The 24,572-nt window shown below is 39.1% G+C and overlaps 1 protein-coding gene across 9 annotated transcripts in view; it reads left to right on the top strand.

Annotated features, from left to right (window-relative positions):
- The window catches only part of TFDP2 (transcription factor Dp-2), a 51,891-nt gene continuing 27,319 nt past the window's right edge, over nucleotides 1-24,572 (top strand). For 2 of the 9 annotated variants that reach the window (XM_086844989.1, XM_086844988.1), the window contains exons 1-3: nucleotides 40-257; nucleotides 11,486-11,579; nucleotides 17,352-17,418. In XM_086844989.1, coding sequence (XP_086701115.1) covers nucleotides 11,565-11,579; nucleotides 17,352-17,418 — 82 coding nt within the window. In that variant the 5' untranslated portion in view covers nucleotides 40-257; nucleotides 11,486-11,564. Of the gene's footprint in view, nucleotides 258-11,485; nucleotides 11,580-17,351; nucleotides 17,419-24,572 lie in introns of those variants that run through there. The other 7 variants (XM_086844984.1, XM_086844983.1, XM_086844981.1 and 4 more) reach the window with 6 other exon arrangements.

The following is a 24,572-nucleotide window of genomic DNA, read 5'->3' as shown; positions in this document are numbered from 1 at the left end:
GGGCCGGGGGCGCTGCGGGTGCTGCTGCCGCCACGCACCGGGGGCCGCCGGGGGGTCCCGGCTCCGGGGGCTCCTCGCCAGCGGCGAGCGCGCGGCACCGGCCCGGCCGAGAGGCGTCGTCGACGCGGCGCGGCTGGATCGCTCCTTGCCGCGGCGGCTGCCAAGGGACCGTCGCCGTCTCGTCGCCTCAGCGCCGCTGTCTGGGCCCGGCCCGCGCCGCCGCCCGCCTTACCTTTCGTCCCTGACCAGGCCTGCGGGTGAGCGGGGAGCGGGGTGCGGGTGTGGGGGGGAAGGGCAGCGCCTTTCTTCAGCGTTCAGCGGCCGCCGTCCCCCCTGTGCCCCGGGCAGCGCGGTCCCGCCGGCCCTGCCGCCCCCTCCCCGGTGCCGCCGGACAGTGCGGTCTCGTTCTCTTCCCGGTGCCTCACGCCGGGCGGGCGCCCCGGGAAGGCGGGAGCCGGTGCCCGACACCTGCGGGCGGGCCCGGGCGGTGGTGACAGCCGGGGCGCCTCCTCCATTGTGGGGAGCGCTGGCGCGGCGGGGCTGGGCCGCGGCGGGGCTGTGCGGGCTGCGGAGCGAGCGGCGGCCCGGCCCCGGAGCGGGAAGGCACCGGCCGAGCTCCCGGCCCTGCTCAGTGGCGCTTGAACTTCGTGTCGGGGCGGTTCTCACCCGCGGGTCTTATCGGGAGAGGGTCAGTCCGGCACAACAACAACAAAACTTCCCTGCCTGCCTCTTCCTGGGAGTTACAGGCCTGGCCGGGCTTCCAGCTGTAAAGGGTTCAGCGGCAGAGGTGAACCCAGTGTAAACACCGTCTGTTGAAGCTGAGAATATAAACAATAGAAGGAAAATACGGAATAAGCAAACTTCCTTAAAATGTGAAAGAAAACCGCAAATGAGAGCGTGCTCCCTCATTGAGTAAAGGGGGGACGCTGAGCCGTGTATCACAGCTTATGCTGTTCTCCCCTGGAGAAAGGACTTCTGGTTTCATTTTCTCTATAAATTCTTGATTTGACAGAGAAAATTAATAGGTTTTATTGATATGATATAGTATGTTAGGTAAAAATTTTTTTGCAAATTATTTCGTGGTCAGTTTTCATAATTCTGAAAGCCGTTCAATTTTTTTTTTTGACTCTTCATTAATATGGCTCACAGTGACTTTTTTTTCAACTATTATCACTCCTGTAGCTTAATTATGTTGGCAGAAGATAGTAAAATGCTGGAGGTTGTGTGGTGCTGTAACAAATTGCAACTTGATACAATCTTTGATTCAAAAATAATGCTATGCTGTTGAAAATGGATGCTGTTAAAAACGAAATTAATAAATTTTCTCTATTCCTTTACCCTTCCCAAATTAACTTCAGTTCCTTTGATTATGTTATATCCTAGCATACACAAAAAAGGATCTGTATAATGGCAGAGACTGAGAGGACCAGTGTTACAGGGCAAATACAGAACTATGTTTCACAGCCCATATTTTTGCCAATGCTTATATGCTTACTGGTGTTTTTTACGCAGTGAAGTACTGAATTTCAGGAACTTGTGTTCAAAGTAACATGTAGGATGTTAAATATAGCACTTTGAAAAAAACATGGAGGACTAAGGAGAAGTTTGCATTACAGAAAAGAAAAGATTTGGCAAGAGAAATGATCAAGAGAAAAAAAAAGTCAAGTTTTTTTCCTTTGCAGTTTCTTATTGTGAAGCGAGTCTAATGCCTCTAGAAGAGGACAGAATAATAGGTCAAATGATTTAGTTCTATACTAGGGGAAAAAATGAAAATTATTAAATATTAAGAAGATTGTCTCATGGTTGAATTTAAGACTGATCTTATATTACTGTTAAATTATTTTAACCACTTTGTCTTTGAACAAAAATCACTACTGCAGCATAGCAAAAAGAAACCATTTGACTTGTACTATTTTAATACAATTAATTTTACAGAAGACACACCAGTGAGAGGAATGCTCTTAATTGCTGCAGAGGGTTCTGACTGGTGGCCTCACTTTACAAAGTGGGAAGGTACAGTCTTCAGATCAGCATTTCTCCATCTCTCTCACCAGCAGCTCTCCAGTGTAAAAGGCACAGGGCAAGCAATGCAGCTGGGCAAGAGCAGTGCTGTTTTGCAAGGAATGTCAGTAGTACAGGAGAATTCCTTATCTTTGTCTGTTCTTGTCTATGATGGACAGCACTGTAAAGACCTCTGGTGCATCTAGACACACTTCCTGAACAGTTCTGAGCACCTTCCTAGTGAAGATCTTTCAGTAGCTTTGGCTAAAATTGTTACAGGTTTAGTGAAGAAACAGGGACCAAAATTCCAGCATTACATCCTCTTCAAGGGTATATGATGTTACTTGGTTTAGATGTGCATACCTTGTCACTGTGCCTTTGAAAGCTGAATGTGAATTTCTAAATGCAGTGTAAGAGTAGTGACTTGCATAGTATGGGGGGAAGCTGCTGCAGCCCATCTTATGTAGACAGAAGTATTTAAATTTTGTCATCCTAATGTGAAGCAGAATGAGTTCTAGTTATAGCCAGTCTAATTCAGTTCTTGAAATTGCATTTCTTCTAGTGTGCTACCTTAAAATAATGTTCTTAGGGCTGTCTCTAATAAGTGATAATTCTTAAATTGTTTGCTTTTTCATTTTTTGAGTGTAATGGTACAAGACTTTCTCCACTGCTTTTCCAATTACATTCACTGTATGTGACTCTTAATGAACCAACAGTGAATCTTAAAATAAGGAAAATCAGTTGTCTGATCTGATGCAAGGAAATACACTTGTGGATTTTTTTGTGCATAAAGCAAAGAAACCACTGCAATCAGATGGGTTTATCACAAAACTTGATGTATTAGGTGAAAAACAATCCCAATGTCTTGGTGTAGTAATAGCGCACATATTGTGATGGAGCTCAGAGTGCAAATGCCTGTGGCAGGATCTGAGAATCCAGGGATATGCAAGGAAATATTGTAAAAGGTGCAGGTGTGGTAGGGAGTGACAGTTTTGTAACAACTTCCTGGATTGATTCTTTGTGTGCTTTGTAACATCCAGTGTTAGAAGAAAATTAATTCTTTTTCCCCCCATTATTTGATTTGTAAACTATGACTCTTCTGCAAGAATCTGAGGCAGTAGTAACTGATCTTACTTTCATAGTTTCCTTAAAGGAACTCCTTTGCTTGTTGGTCTGATTTCCTGTGTGTAGTGGTAGTTTCCAATAAAGGGCTCTACAGAATGTTCAACCTTTTATTCTTCAATATTCTTCTTACTTTTATTTTTCAATATTTATAGTATAAAAATCAATCTAAGCAAGTCAAACTTCAGGCCTACAATAGTTCAGTTTGCAAGACTATTATATATGTTAATATATTGTCATATACATTAATGGAACTGTAACAAAAGCACAGTTTATTGGAATATCATACTTCTAGTGAAATACACAACAGTAATTAAATGCAAAGGGATGATGTTTGAAAATAATTTGAGGTCCATTTATTCACTTAGTACTGTTGAAGAAACTCTTTGCCTTTCAGAATATGGTTTGCAAAATCCACAGCCTACTGTGAAGCCATTTTTGAGGGTATTTGTCTTTACTCAACTCTGAGGTAACTTCTAGATTTTTGTACCACTGACTTGGTGAAAAATAATGCTTTAGCCAGCTCACATCCAGTATTGTCTGTCACTGTGGAGCCTGGAACCAAACTGGGAAAAGATGAGTGCTTGGTTTTGTTAGTGTGCTTGGCTGTGAACTGCAGCAATTCAGGTGTTGGCACAATTTCATTCCTTCTGACTTGATAATGATTAAAAAAGAAATTTTTAAAATGTCTTGATTTTTTGTAACTTCCCAAATCATTTAAGCATGATAAAAAGGGGTTTCTTTAGAGGTATCTTTGAAGGCATTATCCAGAATTGTCACAGCACTGGGATCTTCCTGCGTTGCAGTCTATAGGACATTTGACTGACATGAACAGCCATGTTTTTTACAAAAGTTCTAAACTTGCTATTAGTTAACAAGACCTGTAGATATAATCCACTTTATAAAGGTGATGTTGTTTTGACTGGTTTTGTGCTATTTCAGTCAGTAGGATGTGCCCTGACCACCAGGTTTTACACAGACAGTGCTCAGAGAAACCACTGATGGTAGCTGAGACTGTACTTCTGTTCCTTGATTCTTTGCTAACGGCCAGTGGAGTGCCTGTGTCCAAAACATGGAATTTCGGTTAGTGTCTATGGACCAAAATCCATTTGTGAATGGAATTCTGGTCTTGCAGCTTAATTAATTTTTTCCTGTGAGCTTTGAGTATGCTCCTCTGTTTGGCAAGGCAGGTTTCTCCTGTTCCTTCAGGTTCCTGTTGCAGCCAGATTTGTGTTGGTTTGGGTGGTAATAGCAAATGATTCAGCTGTGGCTTACAACCTCTTTAGTACTTTTGTTCAGCAGAGTCCCTCGCTGACCTCTGTTGGGTGACTATAACATCTGTCTGGGTGTATGGGAAGGTTAATTTTATAGGAATTCATAATCTATTTAGCCATGGGTGGTGTGAGCAAACGTGTTCTGTGTGAGTAAGGGCCCATTTTAATTTACTGTTATCTTATTACAAATTTCAGGGAGGAAAAAAAAAAGAAAAATAAGGTCAGAAAGAAATTAGCAGGTTGCAACAGGTACCCACTGTCTTTAAGGCTGTGAACTTTTAGTTGTATAGAGGAATTCTTCAGCGTGGTAGTAGCTATTATGATGCTATTTGTGGGAATTAAAGCCAATATATCAGTAGTTGCTTATTAAAGCTTGTGAATGTCAATGCATTGACATACTAAAAGTCACTTTTGCACTGTAATGGTCATCCAAGAATGTATGATGGTAACATGGCCAGCAATTATGGATGAGATTAGAAATTGCAAGTGAAAGTGAGCTTTTGTCCTCAGAGTGAAATAAAAAACCTGTGTGTGCATGGGCTCTCCATTTCTTGGAAGGAAGTTAGGTAACTTCCTTTTGTTATAAACTTGACCTTGAGATTTGAGAAATGTGAGAAATATATTTCTGTTCTCTTAAAGGTGCAATCAAGTTATTGTAAACTTCCTTTTATTTGAAATTCAACTTAAAATTGCTAGTACATTCAAACATTTTTTTTAGATCAATAACTTCATACGTACAACTGATACAATTTCAAGCTGTGTATTGACTTGGTAAAACAGCAGACTTCTGCTCTCTGTCAAAAGCAAATTATTCATCCTACTTCTTTCTGTATAAGAAATTGAGGAAGCTGTCATCTGGAAACAAAAATACTCCCCTTCCTAGTGGATTTTTGAAGCACACACACACCCCAGTGAACTCTTCAAAAGCATGTAGTAGTCTTTATATGAACAAACCATATCCAACCTTTTGTCACATTTCAATTCATAAGTAAATTTTGAGGGATCATGATGGGGTTCTGAAAACCAGATTTAACTGGTCAATCAGTGGTCAAATCTTGAGGGTTAGTCCTGTCCTGTGCACAGGTCTTGGTGGCCCTTGGAGCTGTCAGGGGTGGCAGCATATGGAAAACTTCCTTCTACCCCCTTTCAGCCCCACTGCTGGAATTCTGACAGTATTAGAACTGGACTGGCTCACGAGGGGATCAGGTAGGAATTTGGGCTTTTGAGAGTGTGCAGCACTGGGAAGGAGTGTAAAGTGGAAGAAGTGGGTAAAAGTGGAAGATCCATTTAGCAATCCAGGAGTGGGATCTCAGAGCAGTGCAATGTATTTCATGGAATTGTGTCCTTTAGGTAATTCTGTGTGCTGTAATCAGTATTTGTGAGCTTGTGCATCACCAGAAAAATACCTTTTTGCCTTTGTACCAAATTATAATTAGAAAAGTATGTAATTTTTTTTGTAACCTTTACCCTTTGGTGAACACTGTCATAATCTTCAACCCATGCAAGAGTAAATACTCCCTTTAAACTAGAGCAAAGCTTCCAGCAAACTATAAGGAAATGGAAGAAATAGCTACAAGGTCTTCATCATCAAGTTTTTTGTTGCAATATAACTTGTTGATCTTTAGTTAAATGCAAATGTAAAATTATCTTCAGTTCATTGGATGTTAAGATCCTTCCAGCTGTGAGGTGTAGCCAGAAGTATATCTCAACAGTATGATTAATTTTTCCATATATTAGTCAATGCACCAATAATTCTGGAAATTTTAAAATCTTAAAACTAAAACTTGTAAGACCAGATTAATATCTAAAGCATTCTGTGATGTATCATACAGTGTATGAGCTGGTGGTAGCAAGAAGCTGGTGTGAAGTCTCAGTAGTCAAAAAGATGTTTTCAGCTGAGCTTGATTGAAAGAGGAGCCAGTGTATTCTAGGCAATGCAAAAAGACCATCTTACCAAGGTATTTACAGTTATCATGTAGATCACTAAATATTTTTCAAATGTCAATTCATTGTGAAAATGAAATTTCTTAAGGCAGAAATGTATTTGTGAAAAAGTGTGCTGTTTATTCTGAAAAGAAGTTGTACCTGCCTCTTAGCACTGAAGCAGCAGGCTCCCAAATGTTGTGCTCTGTGTAGGAGTCAGCTATGGGCTAGAACCCCAGAGAGAGGAGAAAAAATGTGCTTACAGAATAGATTTTCAGCTTAAAAAAACCTGCAACTAAATTTCTGTTAATTCCAGATTTATCTTTGTGGTGATAAAAGTTGTCTATAAAAGTCATCTATAAAAGTCAAAGACATTTTAGATCATGCTTTAAGTGGTGCATGAATGTTACCCACTGTTCTGATGTCAGATGAATGATAGTAAGCTGGTTTGGGGAATTAAAAGAGCCTACAAATGTTCAAGTACTTGGGAATTATTCCACATGTTTAATGTAAAATTCTCCTTATTTGGACAGTAAGAGACATGCTTCACCTTGTTGATTTTGAAAAAAGTCATGGGTGCTGCCCATTTTCTTAGACATATAGTTTAGTGCTGATACTGGCATTGAGTGTGTCTGAGAACATGACTAAGAAAACAATTCCCTTGAGGGAAGTAGCATCCAGTTCCAGGCTCTTGGAACTGGGGACCCAGCACTGTTGGGACTGGAGAAGCAGCAGGATGTGAGGGTCAGCAGTGCAGTTAAATGAATGGAGACTTGGAATGCTTTCACCTACAAGAGACTTTGAATCCAGCTTTGGCTTTTCTTCTCATATCATGTATTGTTCTCACTCAGACCTGTCTTCATCTCTAGGATTCAGGATATTCAGTAGCCTCTGTCAGCAGTGCTTTGCTAATCATGTATAGATGTCATATAATGCATGTCATATAATATGTACATTGGTAGTAATATAATAGGTACAGCAGTGAGTAAATACAGCAAAGAGTGGGAGTAATGAGGATGTAGCATTTGGGAATCCGAGAGTGCTGAATGGGATCCGATTAATTTGTTGCCTCAGTATTTGCAACATGAAGTCCTTGAGGGGACTTCTGCTTTTAGCAAACCACACAGGTTGGTGGTTCTCCCTCATGGAGCTGAAGTGCTACAGTTTATACTCATTGAACGTGCACGAATTTCTCCTCTGTTTTTCCAGGTTCTTGGTGCTGTGTAAACTTGAGTCATAATTACTGCTGTTGCCAGGAGGTGTCAGTTGCTTTTTTTCTGATGATACATTGGCATTTTGCTCTATCATAACTACATCATGAGATCTTCACTTTCAAATTAGGTTCAGGTAGTTTCATCTTTCCATCTTGGTTTAAAGCAGTCATCTTCATTTCCTTTTTGTGTCATATAGTTGGGAGAACTTCTGTACTTTGGATTCGTAGTCTGCAGCCTTTTAAGACAAGTAAAGGTAATTAAACAGTGACACTTTTAAAATGAGTACTCTTCTCAAATTATTTTATTTTATAAAAAGCTCATAATATCATTCAGAGGTCAAATTACTTAGATTTCCTTTTTTCAGTCTCTCTGATCAATTTGTCTATTATCTACTAGGACTTTTTTGAAGGAATACAGTTGCTCACAGTAAAAGCTGGGAAAATAAGTTCTTATACCTGCCAGACCTTTGTCATACATATCATGGTGGGAGTTCCTTTTAAATGCTTCCTTAGACCTATTTTCTAATGTTATTTTCAAAATGAAAATTACTGTGTGACAGCTGAAGGTGGTGACTTATTTCCCATCCTGTGCCTGTGATTTGTTGAATAAATACCTTGGCTGGCTTTTTGGAAGAGCTTCATTGAGTGACAAACTGGATTTTATATGGCATTCCTGCCTCTTTTTTTTTTTTTTTAATCTCAATTTTTTCAAAAAGGAGTTAGATATTGAAACATTTTTTAGGAATGATCTGGAGAAACACTTCCTGAGAGCAGGTGGATTTCTGATAAGTACTTAGTAATTTTGAAATTTTACTGATCTGAAAACTGAGATACGCTGAAGCAGCATATGTGTAACAGGTGGTCTAAGCCATGTAGATGCTGTGCATAAATTAGTGACTTAAAACTGAGCCTGTGCTGATTAATGAGGAGTCTTTTTGTTACTGCTGTCTTCTGAAATCAGTCTTGTAGTAGTTGAAAGTTAGTACTATGGAGATGGATATGAAGAGCATAAATTACTTTCTTGTGGAAAGGCTGGTGTTACACAGTTTTTTTTTTTCTTGGAACTCATCACAGTTTGTTCTTACCTGACCCTGCTACTTGTAATAATTTTCACTTTGGAATACTGTTTATCAAGTAAATGAAAAGAAGTGCTCCTTACTGGTGATAAAAATCATTCCAGGAATCTAAAATATCTTTTTTATTTTTCATGTGTTCCATAAAGACTTTTCATCATAACAATGTAGTTGATTGTCCAATAGTAGTCTTCATTTGTAGATGTTTAGTACTGAGGTAATATTACATAAATTACACTTTCTGTTGGGAACTGGCCTCTGGCACTGAGGAGGATCTTTGCATGGTGCTGGTCTGGGTGAAAGCGTGACTTGAAGTACTGATAAAATTTTAGAAGAGAAATTGGGGTAAGTTGAGTAAAGCAGAGAACAGACTTTTATATTGTCTTCTGGGGTAATTTAAAAATAAGGCTTTGGACAATAGAAAATAAACATAAGAAGGAATACAATGTTATTCTGCAGATAACTGTTTTCTGTTTTGCGCTGTTTGTTGCAGTGGGATTCAGATTCAGAACCACCAAAACTTCAGAATAGAACCTTTTTAGCTTTTAACGTGTAGTGAGAATAGGTACAGATAAAACTCCTGTACTGCTTTGCTGTAACTAGAGCTTGATTACCTGGCCTTTTGTAGATTTAATGCTCAAACTGGCTTTTTAATGTCAGTGGCATAAGTGGAAGTATGTTCTAGAAGAAGCTACAGCTCAGAGTTTACAAAGTCACTTTGGTTGGCTCTTTGTACTGTACTATATATGACCAAAAGGCAAACTTAGGGGAGTGGATTGTAAACCAAGGCTTAGCTTATGAAGGGACAAACAAAGTTCAAATAAAGCAATCTTTGTGTCTCATGTGCTCTGGGCTCTGAACCTGCCTTTATGCAGCTTCGCTTCAGTAGAGACCAGCTAAAGAAGAAAAAATGTTGAGTTTTATGTTTTTCTGTCTGTGTGGTGCAAGCACGTACAGCAACTGGGGATGAAGAAAATCTCTATTTTGAGGCCATCTGTGTTGGTTCTTTTGTCTGAACCTGACAAGAGGTCATGGCAGATGGTGGGGTCACAAAGTCTGGCTTCTCGGGCTTGACAAAATGTGTTCATAAAGCTGGAAGAATACCAACTGTTCTTACTGGCTGAAGAGCATTGTGGAAAAGGACTGTAATAGTTTATGGACAATACCTTCTGGATCACTAAGCTTGACAGCAAATAACTTGTCAAAGATGAACGTAGTTTGCTTATCTGTAAATGAGTTAAAACTGTTTAGCAATTATGTTCTTAACAGCATTTTATTTGAATAAATTACTTGTAAAGCCTCTTAAAGGAAGAGAGGGAGGTCAGACTGCAACATGAATTTTGGCCAGAGCTACAGATGATGTATTTGGAGAGTTCATCTGCAAGGGTCAGAATGTCAAAAAAACCACAAAAAGAGGCACAAAGATCATAATTTCCAGATGCATTGCAAGGATTCAGTATTCGCTGTTTGCCATGACCTCTCTAGCTTTATGGCTTCAGATATCAGGATTACTACCAGATCCAGTTGCTCCTTTCCCCAGGATGGTGATAGATACCTCTTCATAGTATCTTCTCTGAAGCCAGAGAAAAATTTGTGTTATTTAATTTGATGTCTTGTGGTGAAACTAAAATGTACAAGTTTTCACAGGAGTATGTCTTAGTAAAATTGTGGGGTGTTCACATGCTGGAGTAACTGCTTAATTATATGTGCAATAAAGGGAGGCACTAAGGAAGATAAGTACAACTCAGTCAACAGGAAGTGGAGGACATCTCTACTTTGAATAAAATGGTTTTCCCCTAACAGTTTAATTGATGTGTGAATAAACCAAGAAATGTATAGAAACAGCCTAAAATTTAAAATTCTCCTGGGTTATCCAAAACTACTAAAGCAGTGATGGATTGTGATGGTAGAGTTCCTCATTACTTACACACACTACTGAAACCACCCCTGGCACTTTTCTGAAGGGAGGTGAAGACACTGGCCATTCTTCATTCGAACTTCACATAGGTTAAAATACAGAGGAAATGGCATGAATTGCACCCTACTCTAGTAGCTGGTGAGTTGTGTTGTAAATGGTCATGACTCTTCTTTGATAAGTAGTTTAGGTACCTTCCTAATTTTACTGAATTTATTCCACACTTCAAAGTGTGAACAGTTCTCTCTCTTTTATTCATCTTATTCATCTGTCTTCTGCAGTTCATTTTTTTAACTGCAAGTAGTACTTATAAAGTACTTTCAAGGTACCTAAACACTTTGTCAAGTTAATTCTATCTTTAAAATGGTTTGTACTGACAGCATTGATTTGTAACTTTTCTTCTATTTTCTGTAAGACTTTCATTTAAAAAAGCTTTCTGGAAGCTTTCATTTAAAAAATAAGTCACTTTATTTTTTTGGTTTATCAAAATTTTTTATCTTTTCCTGGAATTCTAATATTGTAATTCTAACTACACAGGTTTAATAAAAAAACATGAAAATATTTAAAAGATGAGTTAGAGCTTAATTGTTTTTTTCTTGCATGTTTCATAAAAATTTTGAGTGTTTTCTGTATATTTGCATTTCATTAAAAGCGTTCTCTATTGTTGGTGGCATGAGACAGTGGAGAGAAGTAATTCACTTCCATTTTTAAAGCCAATTTTCATTAAGTGTGGAAGATTGCACGGTTTTAATTACAAAACTTTAGTAATGATATAAGATGGTTTTTTGCTAGCACATTAATGTAGTCAGGCCTTTATGTAGGTTGGGCCTTTATATATAGGATTTCATCTCTGCCTGTTCCAAACAATGAACATTTTTAGTATCTCTGCAGAACAGGACTACTTTGGTGATTATTTTATTGGAGCTTGGGTTTCAACTAAGGTGTTTCATTAACTTTCTTACAGGATGTTCATCTTAAAGATTCTGTGAAGATGAAAAGTGGTATCTTATGGCTTTTTGAAATATAAAGCAATACTGTCTGACATGACGGCAAAAAATGTAAGTATAACTGTTCAACATGTGCTACTTTTCATATTGGCATTCTGCCAGTCACTTCTGACTTTCAGAATTGTGTGGACAAATATAAGAAATCAATCACAAAGACCTTCAAATTCAGAGATCTTGTCTGATTTTTGTATACCCCATCATCTTCTGCAGCATTTTGATAAATTTAAACTGGTGAGAAGCTCTTTAAGCAGGTGGCATTTATTCAGCTGTGGGTCAGATTGATAACTGAGGCAATGCTTTATGCTGTTTCTGTATTGATCTTTTCAGGTCCCTTCTAACCTGAGATATTCTGTGAGTCGGTGATTCCTCTAACATTTTTCTTCAAACTTATGTGAAAGCTGCACATTTTGTTGAATCTTCTCACCTTTGCGCCTCTGTAAAATCCGTCTACTGAGTCTGAGTCTCAGATCTCAAGACAGAATAGAAAGACTGCATATTATTTTGCTACTGTTGATAATTCTCGGTTTCTGGAAGACTGAAGGCCTTCTTGTTTCTTTGCTTGCTCATTAACCAGCCTGTAGTTCTGTCTCAAGGCTCTGTATATGACTTCTCTATCCTGAGTTCTGAGGAAGCTTATGAAAAGTCTTAACATCCTGACCTTAATTTTCTGCCTAATTAGCTGTGCTTCCTGAGGTACACAGCTTGTGTAGAGAACAGTTCTGATTAATCCTGGTGATGGGTGAATTGAGTATGACTTTGAGATGTGGGCAATTTGGCTGTTGACTGCCTTTGACAGGGCATCCTGCATTCTAGGTAAATCTGAGTGGGTTTAGGAACCAATACCAAAGAAGCACCCGCAAAAAAAGTGTAGCTAGCCTAGGATTGTGCCCTGCTCAGTAACTGCAAAAGCTTTTGTGCATATTGGGTTAGATTGGTGCCAATGACATAGTTTGGTCAAATTAATTCTCAAGTGTTGGAAATTTCTGTTGGCTTTATTAATAGCTTCATTTGGTGTGTAGTTCCAAGCTTTAAGGTGTCTTATATCTCACTTTCTGATTACTTAGCTTACCAAGACATAAAATAAACTGATGTCTATATTCTATGTAGACATATATAGTCTATATAGTCTTTATATAAGCCCTTTGCTTATTATTTCATAGGTCGTATCCAGCTCTAGTATAAACAAGTAATTCTACTGATGTATGTGGGACAGCTGCACAAATCCAGGTCATTTGTGGCTTTGACCTTTTGTTCAATGCAGTCAAAGGATAAATATCAATCCCAATAAAATCCATGGAGTGTTGTGTAATAGTCATAGAGTGCTATGGGTTGGAAGGCATTTCAGGAGGCCATCTACTCTGGTGCTTTGTGTAAAGCACTTTGACACTGGGACCCAGTTGCTCGGTGCTTTGTTCATCAGGGCTTTGAGTTTTGAAAATCTCTGAGGACAGATATGACATTCAGTCTGGGTAACCTACTCTTGTGCTGAATATAGAAATGTAATTTGGCTGTTTACTTCAGCACAATGCTATAGTTACTTTAGAGAAGAAATATTTTATTGGTATGCATGCTTTGAGATTTTGCATATCAAACACATGCAAACCTAGTCAGATACCTAATATTTATGGGTTTATTTTTAAAAAATCAGCTACTGTGGTGCAGATGAATGTAGGACTGAGTTTTCATGTTTACCTCTTCATATGGTGGTCATATGCTTTGTGTCCTTATTGGTAGCACTTCTTAGGGTTTTCCCAACCTTGGTTACTCAGAATTGCACACTCGGGGCAATAATGCCAGCCCTGGTGTTTCCTAATGCTGTTAGAAGGCCATAATGCTTCTGGATTTGCAGAGTTGTAGGGTTTAGATTCTGTGTATGCCTGGGGGTTTCTGCAGCTCCTAACCTGTTTCAAATGTAAGGTTAGTATTTGTTACAGTATCAGAAATGGTTTAGTGATCTGCAGAAGGAGTTGAGGGAGAGAGCTTCTTTGTGAGGGTACTCCCATCATTTTCCTTTATGTTGAAGCATCAAGGAAAGAAAATTTTAAAATATTGGAATTTGGGTATCTTCCAGGAAACTCTTGAAGGGCATGTATCTTCTGTCAAATGTGTACAGCAGGAAGCTTCCACCTCTGCATTCTGCAATCGCTGCCCCTCAGCTGGGCATGTCTGTGCTCCTGCTGCAGCACAGCCCTGTGCAGTGAGCTGTGGCTGGAATGGCTTTTCACCTTGCAAGAAGCTGTGTTGAGCGACCTTCTGTCCAAGGCAGCTCATGCTTCAAGCATGTGCCAGAATGTTCCCAAAAACTGAATGTGTGTGCAAGATAAATAACCTTCCCCATTGTTGTTTTTCCTTCCTAACTCTCTGAGTGTGTGGTGAGAGAATTATGCAGGCTGGGCTCACTGCTCATTTTCTTTAAATGCAGGACCCTTTCTGGTATCTGCATGCAGAATATTGTTTGTGGGTAATTTGAATTTTCTTAGAAAACTAATCCAACCAAAGAAGCTATGAATAATAAAATGTTGAATAAAAGTTACAAGTTCTCTTGGAAAAGAGATGTTTATGTGCTTACCATATATATTGTACCCAGATGTAATTTAAATCTTCCCTGTCCAACTGGGTTGTTTCATTCTTTACTTATATGAGAAAATATGTTTCTTCTTGCCTGTTTTGTATCTCCTTTCCCATCGGCCCTTCAGGTAAAAAGACATTTGTATGAACAAATGGAGAAAACAAAAAGCAAATCCTCATGGTAAATTTATTTTTAGTTTACTCAAACAAATTTTTAGTTTCAGTACTCAAACAAATGAGTGATGTAACTTCAGCAGGTTTTTGAATGAGACTGTTAGTTTTGGTAGTGAAGTTATTTGTCACTGCTTCTCAGAGGGTGGCTGTCTTGCCCTAGATAAGGCCAGTTAAATGGCTGTGATATTCTCCTATCGCATGTCTGCATGGAAGAAAGTTTAACTGCTGATGTTGGTCACGGAGACTTGCCCAGCCAAGAAGTAGAGAAGGCTGTGCTGCAAGGCAAGCTACAAGAGCTGCTCGTGGAAGTTGGCCCCATCCAAGACTGGCTGTGAGTTTTTTTCTTTCCCCTTACCCTGTTTGGAAACTTAGTCACCTAACAGGAAAGGCAAACAAACCTCAAAGATATTTAGTAGGTCTGCAAAGATCCTTTCTTCTTCTCCCATCGTGGCTGGATTCCTTGTGCTGCAGATGAACAGAAGTGGGAGTCCAGCTCCTGCCATACCCAGTCCAGCTCCTGCCATACCCAGTCCAGCTCCTGCCATGCTTAGTAATCTGGACACTGGGCCAATGTTATAAAGTAGAAATGTATGTCATGAGCAGTACAGAAAGTAACAAATTATACCAGTGAAGCATTGGATTTTTTGCCAGTGTCAATTTAGGAGTTGTTACAGTACAAGATTCCCAAAAGCAGTGTGTGGTCTGTCTCAGATAACAATGTGGCCTGGGACACTTGAACACTGAGATGGAATCCTATAAAGGTCTTGCTGTGCAGCAGTATCGTAATGTTGCATCACATATTGCTTCTTTTGAGGGCGTGGTTCGGATCATTCTTCTGCAAGAGAAACAAATTCCTTTAGGTCTGCCACATTTCTCACTTCAATTCTCATGAAATTCAAGTTTGTTTTCAAGCTCTTATAAACTTAGATGCAAGGATTATAAAATTAAGAATAGTGCTTGTATTTGTAAATGTGCTACTAGAACAATTGTAATGAATTTCTGTGCAAACTGAAGTTCTGTGGTTTTGTGTCATTTGGATCACTGAAGTACAAGAAACGCACAAAATCTCCCAAATACTTTGTTGCATTTCTTTCTAAATCTTTCAGAGAATTAAATGTAAAACTTAGAATTTTCATTCTGACACTGTATATGTATGTTATCCTCTGTGTTTGATTAAAACACTGATCTGAATTAATAGGGAAATATACAATTGTTGACCTAGAGCTGAATGTTCAATTGTGAACAAATTTCAGTGCTGTCTTTGGAGATGTTCCTTGTAATCTTTTCTCTTGGAACGAGTTGAGGCCCTTAATCTAATGTGGTATTTATCTCTGTGGACCCCTATTATTTCCCTGAATTGAAAATTTCTCCCGTTTGTGTTGTTCTAGTTGCTGCAGAGGCAGGCAGGGGTCCTGGGACTGACACTGGTTTGTGTGCAGGCAGCAGAGGTGTGAGCCAGCAGTGCAGCCTCTTCCCCTTGGCTGGGCGCTGCAGCAGCCTCGCAGTGCTTTGCTCTGTGGTTCCCAGGCTCTGCTTAAACATCTCAAGAACACATCCTCAGTGTAAGGAACTGCAGTGGCCTCTTCCCACACGAGCATTCCTTGTGCCCAAGCACAAGAGATCCTGGACTGCCACTCTTTTCCCTATGGATCTGCTAACAAACAGTGCTGAGGAGACGTTTTGTTTTGTTTTTATGTCGTCCTTCCTTCGCTCTACTCCAATCCGGGCGTTCCTGCTCGGGCCCTCCCCAGCCCCGCTGCATCGCTGCTGCACCGCTGCCACCTGCTGGGAGACAGCCCGGGAGTGGGAGGGAAAATGGGACACCCCTCTTTGGCACAGCCGCTGGGGACACCGCAGCAGCCCAAGCGCCTGTAGGAGGGTCCAGCTGGGTGTGCCAGGAAGGGCAGGAAAGAGCCAGTCCGATACTGACAATGTCTGAGATAAACTGAGGAGCTGTACCGAGCGTCTGGAAGCGCTTGTTTATAGAAACACATAACTGAGCTCCTTTGGGCAGTGTTTTACAATCAGGGTAATGCAGAAACAGTTCTTACGTGTCTCCTGATGGGGAAGAAATCTTGGTAGAAGTATTTTCAAGAATCTGCCACAATGCTGTATGCAGATCTTTCCCTACAAAAATTATTTGCTGAATACAAAGTCTCTGATCAGAATTAAGAGGCTGAATGCTTATACCAGGTATTCTTTTGTCTTGTGTAGTTTATTTTAGTTAAGTAGATACTGTTTTATTTACCTAAAATTAAATGATGCTCCAACTTGAGTGTTTTAAAACGCTTCAAGTGGCCCTAGCACAGGTTCCATTACTGCTATATACATCTGTAAAATTAAGCAAAACGTTTGATCTGTCATCATATGATTGCCTTTTTAACTTGGATAGTGGAACCCTTTGTCCCATTGATATATGGAAGTACTCAAATTTTATAATATTTTAGAAAGAGGTTGAGATATGAGGGACTTCCCATCTCTTCCCTTCCTCATCCAGGAGCTGTGATCTTGTATTTTTCTGTACAAACTACACTTTCCTATGCTTTGTGTGCATGCCAAGGTCTGAGTTGCACTATTTTGTGTAAGATTTAATTTTTTCATGTTGCCAGTAACTTACCCTCAGTAAATCAGTCTGTCTCTGAATACTAGGGAATATATTTAGAATGCATCAATAGGCACATCTCAGACCTGAAGACCGTGCAGCTTAGGACTGAGGCAACTGGACATGGGCGGATTTCTGCTGTGTTATTGGTGGCATCTGCTGCCTTTGACTTGGAGGCTACTGTGCCTTACACCATAATAGCCAGAATGGGCTGTTTGGATCATATGTAGTGCATGGCCAGAATATTCACCGTGTTTTTTGAGGTAACAACTTAGTTAAAAATAGAGTTTATCTTCATATATACACAATTAATGTCCTGCATACCTTGCCCTGAGTGTCATGCCCTTGTTAGACTCTACTCTCCATAGGACTATGATGCTTCATAATGCAGAAAGTTGCTTTCATAATATTGTTAGTTGCATATTAGAAAACATAGAAAGGTTTATCGTGTTTTAAGACTTCAAAAATGTTTTGTTCAGGTTGGTGTGACTTCCACAAATGGAGACTTGAAAGGATTTATAGATCAGAACCAGAGTCCAACAAAAGGTAAGAGAATTTTATTCAATACATAAAGACTTATTTCACTGCATATGGTTGATTCATATTTGGGATACTCAGAATTTATATGTTCAAAATATATCTCATACATTGCCACTGGTAGTTGTTTAATACTGGCATGTAAGTGTCAGTAGCAAAGATGGGAAAATCTTCAGAATTTCAGAGGGGAAAATAGGGGGTAGTAAAAATAATAAGAGGATAAAATAAGCTCTTTTATTCCTTCCTTGATGGTGAATAATATGTTGAATTTCCTGATTTCTGCCCCACTCTTAAAGTTCCCTGAGTCTGTTGTAGTCAAAACAACAGAGAAGGCTAAGCATCATATCATACTTCTAAATGTTCTGCACAATTTACAATAATAATTATATTTTGTCCTATTCTGTTTTATCTTAAGACTTCTCAATTAATCATTTTTGACTCAAAAACAATTTATGATCAGTCATAACAGCTATGGTATTCCAGTAAAACAAACTCCTTATCTATATTAGAAAACTCAAGGATTTTCAGTTTAGGAAATATTTCAATCAACCTTTCTAATTAAATACTGGTTTGGTGTAATCCACTACATGTATGTAGTAGCAGGAAGGTTGATTTTTGGCTCATGCCATTAAACATAAGAGACTGAAAAAATTAGATAATCTAAACAGAAACTGGCTGGAGCTACAGTATCTTCCTAGTTTTCTAAACTTTGCAGAACATGACAAACTGGTGGAGGCCTTTGAGAACTATTTATTGCATGTTACCCTTTGTGCTTTGTTGTTCTGTGATTGTGTTGTGATGCTAGGGAAAAAGACTAAGTGGAACATTTTCAAATAATTTCTAAAACAAGCAATTGATTTGTCCAGAAAAGAACTGAATAACTTTATAAAACATGGGTCATTAATGTTAGGAATATCCCAGTGACCCATACCCCATTCTTTATCAGATTTTGCTTTCTGGGATGATGGATTCATTATTACCTTCATTTTTGTGTATTTTATAAAATGCTATGATCTAATGATTTTTGGGACTTTTTTTAACCTTGAGGTATAATTAGAAATTGTTGCCATCTTTATTGAAATAAAACATTCACAATGGATTGCTCTTCTTAGAACATCAAATATTCCATCAAAGCTGGGAAAACTTGTACAGATACTGCCATTACCTAAGCTGTGTCTCCTACTTTCAGTCTAAAGTATCCTTTACTTCTTCTTTTGGCATGTCCGTTGCTGAACTCTGGAAATTAAGGAGGGGGGAAAAGTCCAAACAGATGTTCAAATCCACTAGCTCTTAACAGGGCTTTGTGAGCTTCCTAGTGAAGGCAGTTTGGTTTTTGTTTTTCTTTTTAGTATACATTATTTAAATTAAATAATTTGCTATAGTAAAATTAAAGGCAATTCATTGCTACATGCCTGGGCCTATTTATAATACGCCTTCATAGTATTCTTAGACTGAAGCATGATGGATTTATGATATGTTCAAGAGCAAAGGGGAGAGGCCATTTGCTCTAATGAAGACCTTCTAGAAAGCATCAGACTTCAAGGGCTAGAAATCTTTGCTTAAAAAAAAAGTTGCATCTTTCTTTTCTTTCCAGAAATATAATTGTGGTGCATGTTTATTCGCCTCTAGCACAAACACTATTGCATTAATTTAACACTTCAGATTCCTGTGCTGAACCTTGAGCACATAGAAAATTCCTTGCAAAATATCTTCCTTTTTACTAATGAGCCCTGATCTTTTATTTTTCTATGAAATCTGTTGTGAAATTCTAGGTTTACTGGGTCAAATTTTGAAAAATGCTGTTCTGCTCTAGGTGAGTCACTGCCTAGTAACAGCAGCCTGGCTCTTTGAGGATGCTTCTCCAGCTGACACCAAGTCAGCTGTTGCTGTTTCTGTTTCACACAGATACAGCTTTAACACCACAAGATAATTGTTGTTGGGGAAACTTTCTGTCTTTGTCTCACTAAAAATGCCTAATCAAAGTAGCTGATCACGTGACCCTTGCACTTCAAAATGGATTTCTCTGCTTTTCTTCCATTCACAGGCTGTTTTCAAAATCTCCTTTCTCCAGAAGTTTTTCCCCTGAACCATCTTGACAGAGTGACTCTGTTGATGCCATTGCAGTGTTTATCAGGCTCCATTTATCTTTCCCACCATTACCTTTAGTGTTTTTTACCTTTAGGGTCCATGCACAGCCTCTGGGTGTTTTCCAGGTGTATTTTGCTACAGAAGTTAATGCTCATAGACTGCTTAGGTATTGCAATCTGATCTGTAAGTCTTAGAGTACTGCTGTGTCACTTTTGCTGATTTTTAAATCTGAATTAATGTTTCTAACTAGGTTGACAGGTTGTTTGGTTTATTTGGGGATTCAGTTTTCTCATTATAGCTTGTTTCCTGTGTTTGTTAGTGAATATTGTCATCTTCCTGCTACAGCTTTTTTTCATTCAGGCTTTTTAGAATACTTTCAATATTTGATTTTATTCCTTGTGTAGATGATGTCTAGGGTAAAAAATATTTCCAGTAACCAGTGTATATAAATGCAATGCAAATTGACTAAGGAATTTGATGTTTTAAATGTGATGATTGAAGAATCAAAGCATATACATCCAAATTTGTAATCGCCATAAAAAGTCTTGTTGCCTAATTCTGAAGGGAACCAGATTTTTTTTTTCCTATGTGTGCCTAGAAGAAATTTCACAGTGTTCAGCAGAGCATTAACTCAAATGTTCACTTTTTTTGGTGAATAGTTCTAGTTCAACAGACAATTCACTTCCCTATATGTGTTGCCTTTATCTCATAGGTAACAGGCTCTTTTGGCTAAAAGCCTCTCTCTTTGGAGCTTGTTTCTTCTGCTTGAAATGAGCACTCATTGGATCTGAGAGGGAATGCCACATGTAGATGGCTTTTGACTGATGGCTGTGGTACTCATCAAATGCCAGGGACTGCTTGTGCAAGGACCACCACTGGATAAAATATTTCAGTAGCCCATGCAGCACTGTCAGGGTATCTCCTTTCTGAAAGTCCTTTTCACTTGGTCTTTGACATAGTAGATTCTTATTGTTGCAATCAAAATTGTTCAGCTGTGACAGGCTGGGCTGGGCTGGCTGTGCTTCATTTCCATACCTGAAATTACTAGTGACTGAAATTGTTCCTCTAGGAGACCTGCATTTTAATTTTACTTCTCACTGTTTAGTAAATGAATATTCTTGGGTTGCTGAATGTAAAAGAGATGCTTCCTCTCAAGTTTTGTAGAACACAGATGGCTGTTTGTAGCCTTGGGGATAGATCTGTATGTATGTATTACTTAGGTAATAAAAACCTAAGTAAAAACTTAAGTAAAAACTAGGTATTCTCCTAGTTTTCCATCATGAATTGTGCCTGTTGAGAGATACTCCTGGGAGGACCCATGCTATCAAGACTGATGTTCTCCTGGGTGTTGACAGAACTTGTCAACAATAGATGTCCAATAAGGTTGATTGACTGGAACTAAGGAACTGCATTCAACATTCATGCAAAATTCTGGTTTAAGTGGCAAAATGTCTCTGTGGAGTTGGCGCATTTAATTAAGTTGTTTCAATAGAATATTTCAAGTTAGTCCTCAGCAGGTGTAATTTGGTTTGTGAATGAGTTGGATAGTGGCAACTCTGCTTTGGTCTGGGGTAATGGTTGCAAGCTGTGATGAATTGTACTAGACCTGCTGTAGAGTTCATGATAAAAAGTTTCAGGTGTAACCATGAGGATTTAAAAGTTAATCTGTTTGGGAGACACTCCCAGTCACTAAATTACATGCTTGAAGTTTTGTAACAAAGTTTTGAAGTTTTCCTGTTCACATCTATTACAACAATGGAAAATCAAACTCTTTTCCCGGTGATCCCAAGCAGAAGGTGGGTCTGTGTTACCCTTGCCCCATAAAACCTGTGCATGCACAGGGATGTGTGCAGCTTTCAGGGCTCTGTGCCAGCTTAGAGTCCCAAGGGTCCCTGATTTGTTGGAGTTGCTGTTTTAAAAACTTAGTGCACAGCGCTGCTGTAATAGTAGTACTTCATTGTATGCTTGAAGAGATCTGCTAAAATGAGCAAGACATCAGAAGCAGTTATCCATAGGCCTGTGCCTGGTACCTTCAGATTCATACAGCTGTTAACTTGTGTAGATTTGTCTCAAATTGGACAGTAAAAGACTGAAATTGTACTGCTCTGTATAAGCCTGAAGTACATTGAAATACTGTCTGCCCCATTTTATTTTTTCTTTTCTACAGATCTCTTTGATTTCATCTCTATGGGATTTTTGAAGCTAGGTTTGTAAACCAGTAATTTTGTGCAAAGCACAAATTAAGAAATGTACCAAGAAAATACATGTGTACTAAGAACGTGGTAATAATTCAGATTTTCTACATGCTCTAATGGTACTGATCTTGGAGATAAGTAAATGTCTTAGTGTAATAGAGGACCCTGAGGACACATCACATATGTTGTTGCAAAATATCCTAAAGGGATGCTGATATCTCACAACTCTGAGCTGGGGTTTCTGCCATCATCATCAAGCTGTAGGCTGTATTATTAAAAATGGCTGTTCATTGAGACACTTTATGAAAGTGGACATTTGTTTAGAGCTCTGAATATGAAATCCAAATTACCAACACTTCCCTGGTGTTTTGTTTGAAAATTCAATGGCTTTTTTTGTTGATGTATGCATTGTGTGTAACCCCAGCTGGTTGGGCTGTGCTCCCCATCAGCCATGGTCTCCTTCAAACTGGCTGTGACAGATTCTATAGATTCTCCAGTTGACATTGTTTCTGATTATCTTTGCAACTAAGCTGCAGACCTAACAGATTTAGTTATACAGGGAAAAAAAATCACTAGAATCTCTTTAGTTTTGTATTTGTGTATAGGAGTGCATGTTTATGTGCAATTAAGCTATTTAGGGTGGCACATAATGATTTAAACTGATTTGGTGAGCTTCTTAGTGTGTGCATGTGAGCATACATGTACATAAACATGAATAACTTTATCTGTGACTGCTTGAGGCTGTAGATCATTTAAACTGAATTTTTATTTTTGTGCACCAGTAAAATTATTGCACAAATGCCAGGAAGAATAATAGTCATGTAGTGATGATGGTTTTTTAAAATAAGAAATTATAGCAACACTGGTTTCTCTCTCTGAGAAGCAACAATAGTGGTGACTGAAGGATGGAAAAATAATTTATGTAGAAGCAAAGTGCTTTTTGTTCTGAGAGAAACATACATATATCCACTGCAAGATTGTTATTCTGAATTTGCTTCAGTGCCAAGGAGGCTCAGTTTGGGATGGCTTTCTGTGCATTGCAGTTAAAGCCTCCCTATGAGAGTTTTAAGTGGGTTTCTTTCCCATGTGCTTGGATTTCCATAGGTAAAGGGGAATAATGATGCTGACCTCCTTTGTGCCTTGAAAGTACTGCTGAGAAACATTATGTAAGAATTGAGTATTATTATACAAATCATTCCAGTTTGATCCATCTGTGCTGACCTTTTCCATCCATGCAGTGAGATTACCGTGACTCAAGGCTGATGGGTCTCATTGTGTGCAGCTTATCACTGTACTCACTGCTCTTGTGCCCCAGGACATAAATCAGTGTAATCTTTTTTGTCCCCAGATGATGGGTGTTATTAAGACTTGGCATTTATTTAGAATTTGGTCATGTTTAAAGCCTTTGCAGTTGCTTTAGGATAGTATATATAGTTACTTTGATGAGATTTCTGCTTTCAGCTGAATACAGAAATCTGTTGAATGTTTTGTCACATCTACTTTCTCCTAAATATAATAATGTAATAATATAATTATATAATATAATAATATTTGAAGCAATTGAAGTCACATGAGTATCCGGACCATGATGCTATTGGGAGAAAAAGAAAATGGTAGGGAGGAATATTTTAGTTGTAATTAGTAAAACTTTCTGTTTACTATTTTTTCAACTACTGACAAACACGAAGAGCAACCTCTTACTGTGAAAAATTTGGTTCTTCTTTCTTTTTGGCCACTGTGAATAAGAAATACCTCACTCATAAAAACAAACTGGTTCTTTTTCATCCTATCTGTATTTAAAAATCTACACTTTCACATATTTATATTTGCCAATGAAGAAAATTGAAAGTAAGAACAAGGATAAGGAAACATTTCTATGAAATCTTGGTCAACTCTTAAGATTGTTTTGACAACACTGCTGCCAAATGAGGTATTTGTGCAGGGATTAGAAGGTTAAAATATTTTTTATTGACATTTGAACACACACCATTTGTAAGCAAATATCTTTTTAAAATCAAGATCAAGTCATTTGAATGACCCTTGTATTTACCCCAATGGTGCCTGTATTCCTTTTTCCAGGGAGCCTTGTAAATGAGGGCCCAGTGCAGCAGTAGCTGCTAATTAGTGGTTTACTAGTGGTTTTTCCAGGGCTGCTCAGTAAATCTGGTGGGTTTGTGTGGCTTTGGTCATGGGTCTGCACATGTGTATGAGAGAAGTACATCCATACAAATGTTCAAAGCAATCACAGGTGCAGCTGGATCCCCTGGATCCCAGTCTGCGTGGCGCAGGCTGAGAAGGAAGCAAGCCGTGCCCAGTGCTGGAGATGGTGGCTGTGTGCATTGGCCGTGCTGCTGTGCTCATTGCCCAGTGCTGGGAGCCCCACGTGGCCACGCTGGCACAGACAAATGTGGCAGCCCAGTGCCCCTTGCAGGCTGGGAAGTGCTGCTGGAGACAGCTCTGTGCTGTAGCTCTGTGGTAAAAGAGCTGGGAGCCAAACCCAACATTCTACAATTGTACTGTACTTGGCCATGTGACCTTACGCTGACAGCACCAGAGAAAGTAATTTTTCTTTTCCCTGGTAAGAAAAGGGGCAAGGAGAAATAGTATGAGAATTGGAGATAATGGGATCAAAAGTTTCAGATGCAGCAGAAAAGAGGAAAATTCCTACAGCAGTACTGGGAAGTGACACATCATTGATGGCAAAAGCCTGGAATGAGGGGAGAGACTAGGTTTTGATGGAATATGCTGTCACAGCTTGGGAAATCCTGGACAGAATCCCCTAGCAAAAGTAAAACTGGAAACTGTTCTCTATTAAGAGAGCTATTTTGGGCTCAGCATGGGAACACAGTGTATGTAAATCATGAATTACTGTCTTGTGCT

Source organism: Cyanistes caeruleus, chromosome 10, assembly GCF_971803275.1.
Source record: "Cyanistes caeruleus chromosome 10, bCyaCae1.hap1.1, whole genome shotgun sequence".
NCBI lineage: Eukaryota > Metazoa > Chordata > Aves > Passeriformes > Paridae > Cyanistes > Cyanistes caeruleus.
Note: the sequence above shows the minus strand (reverse complement) of the source record. Positions and strands in the feature narration are given on the sequence as shown.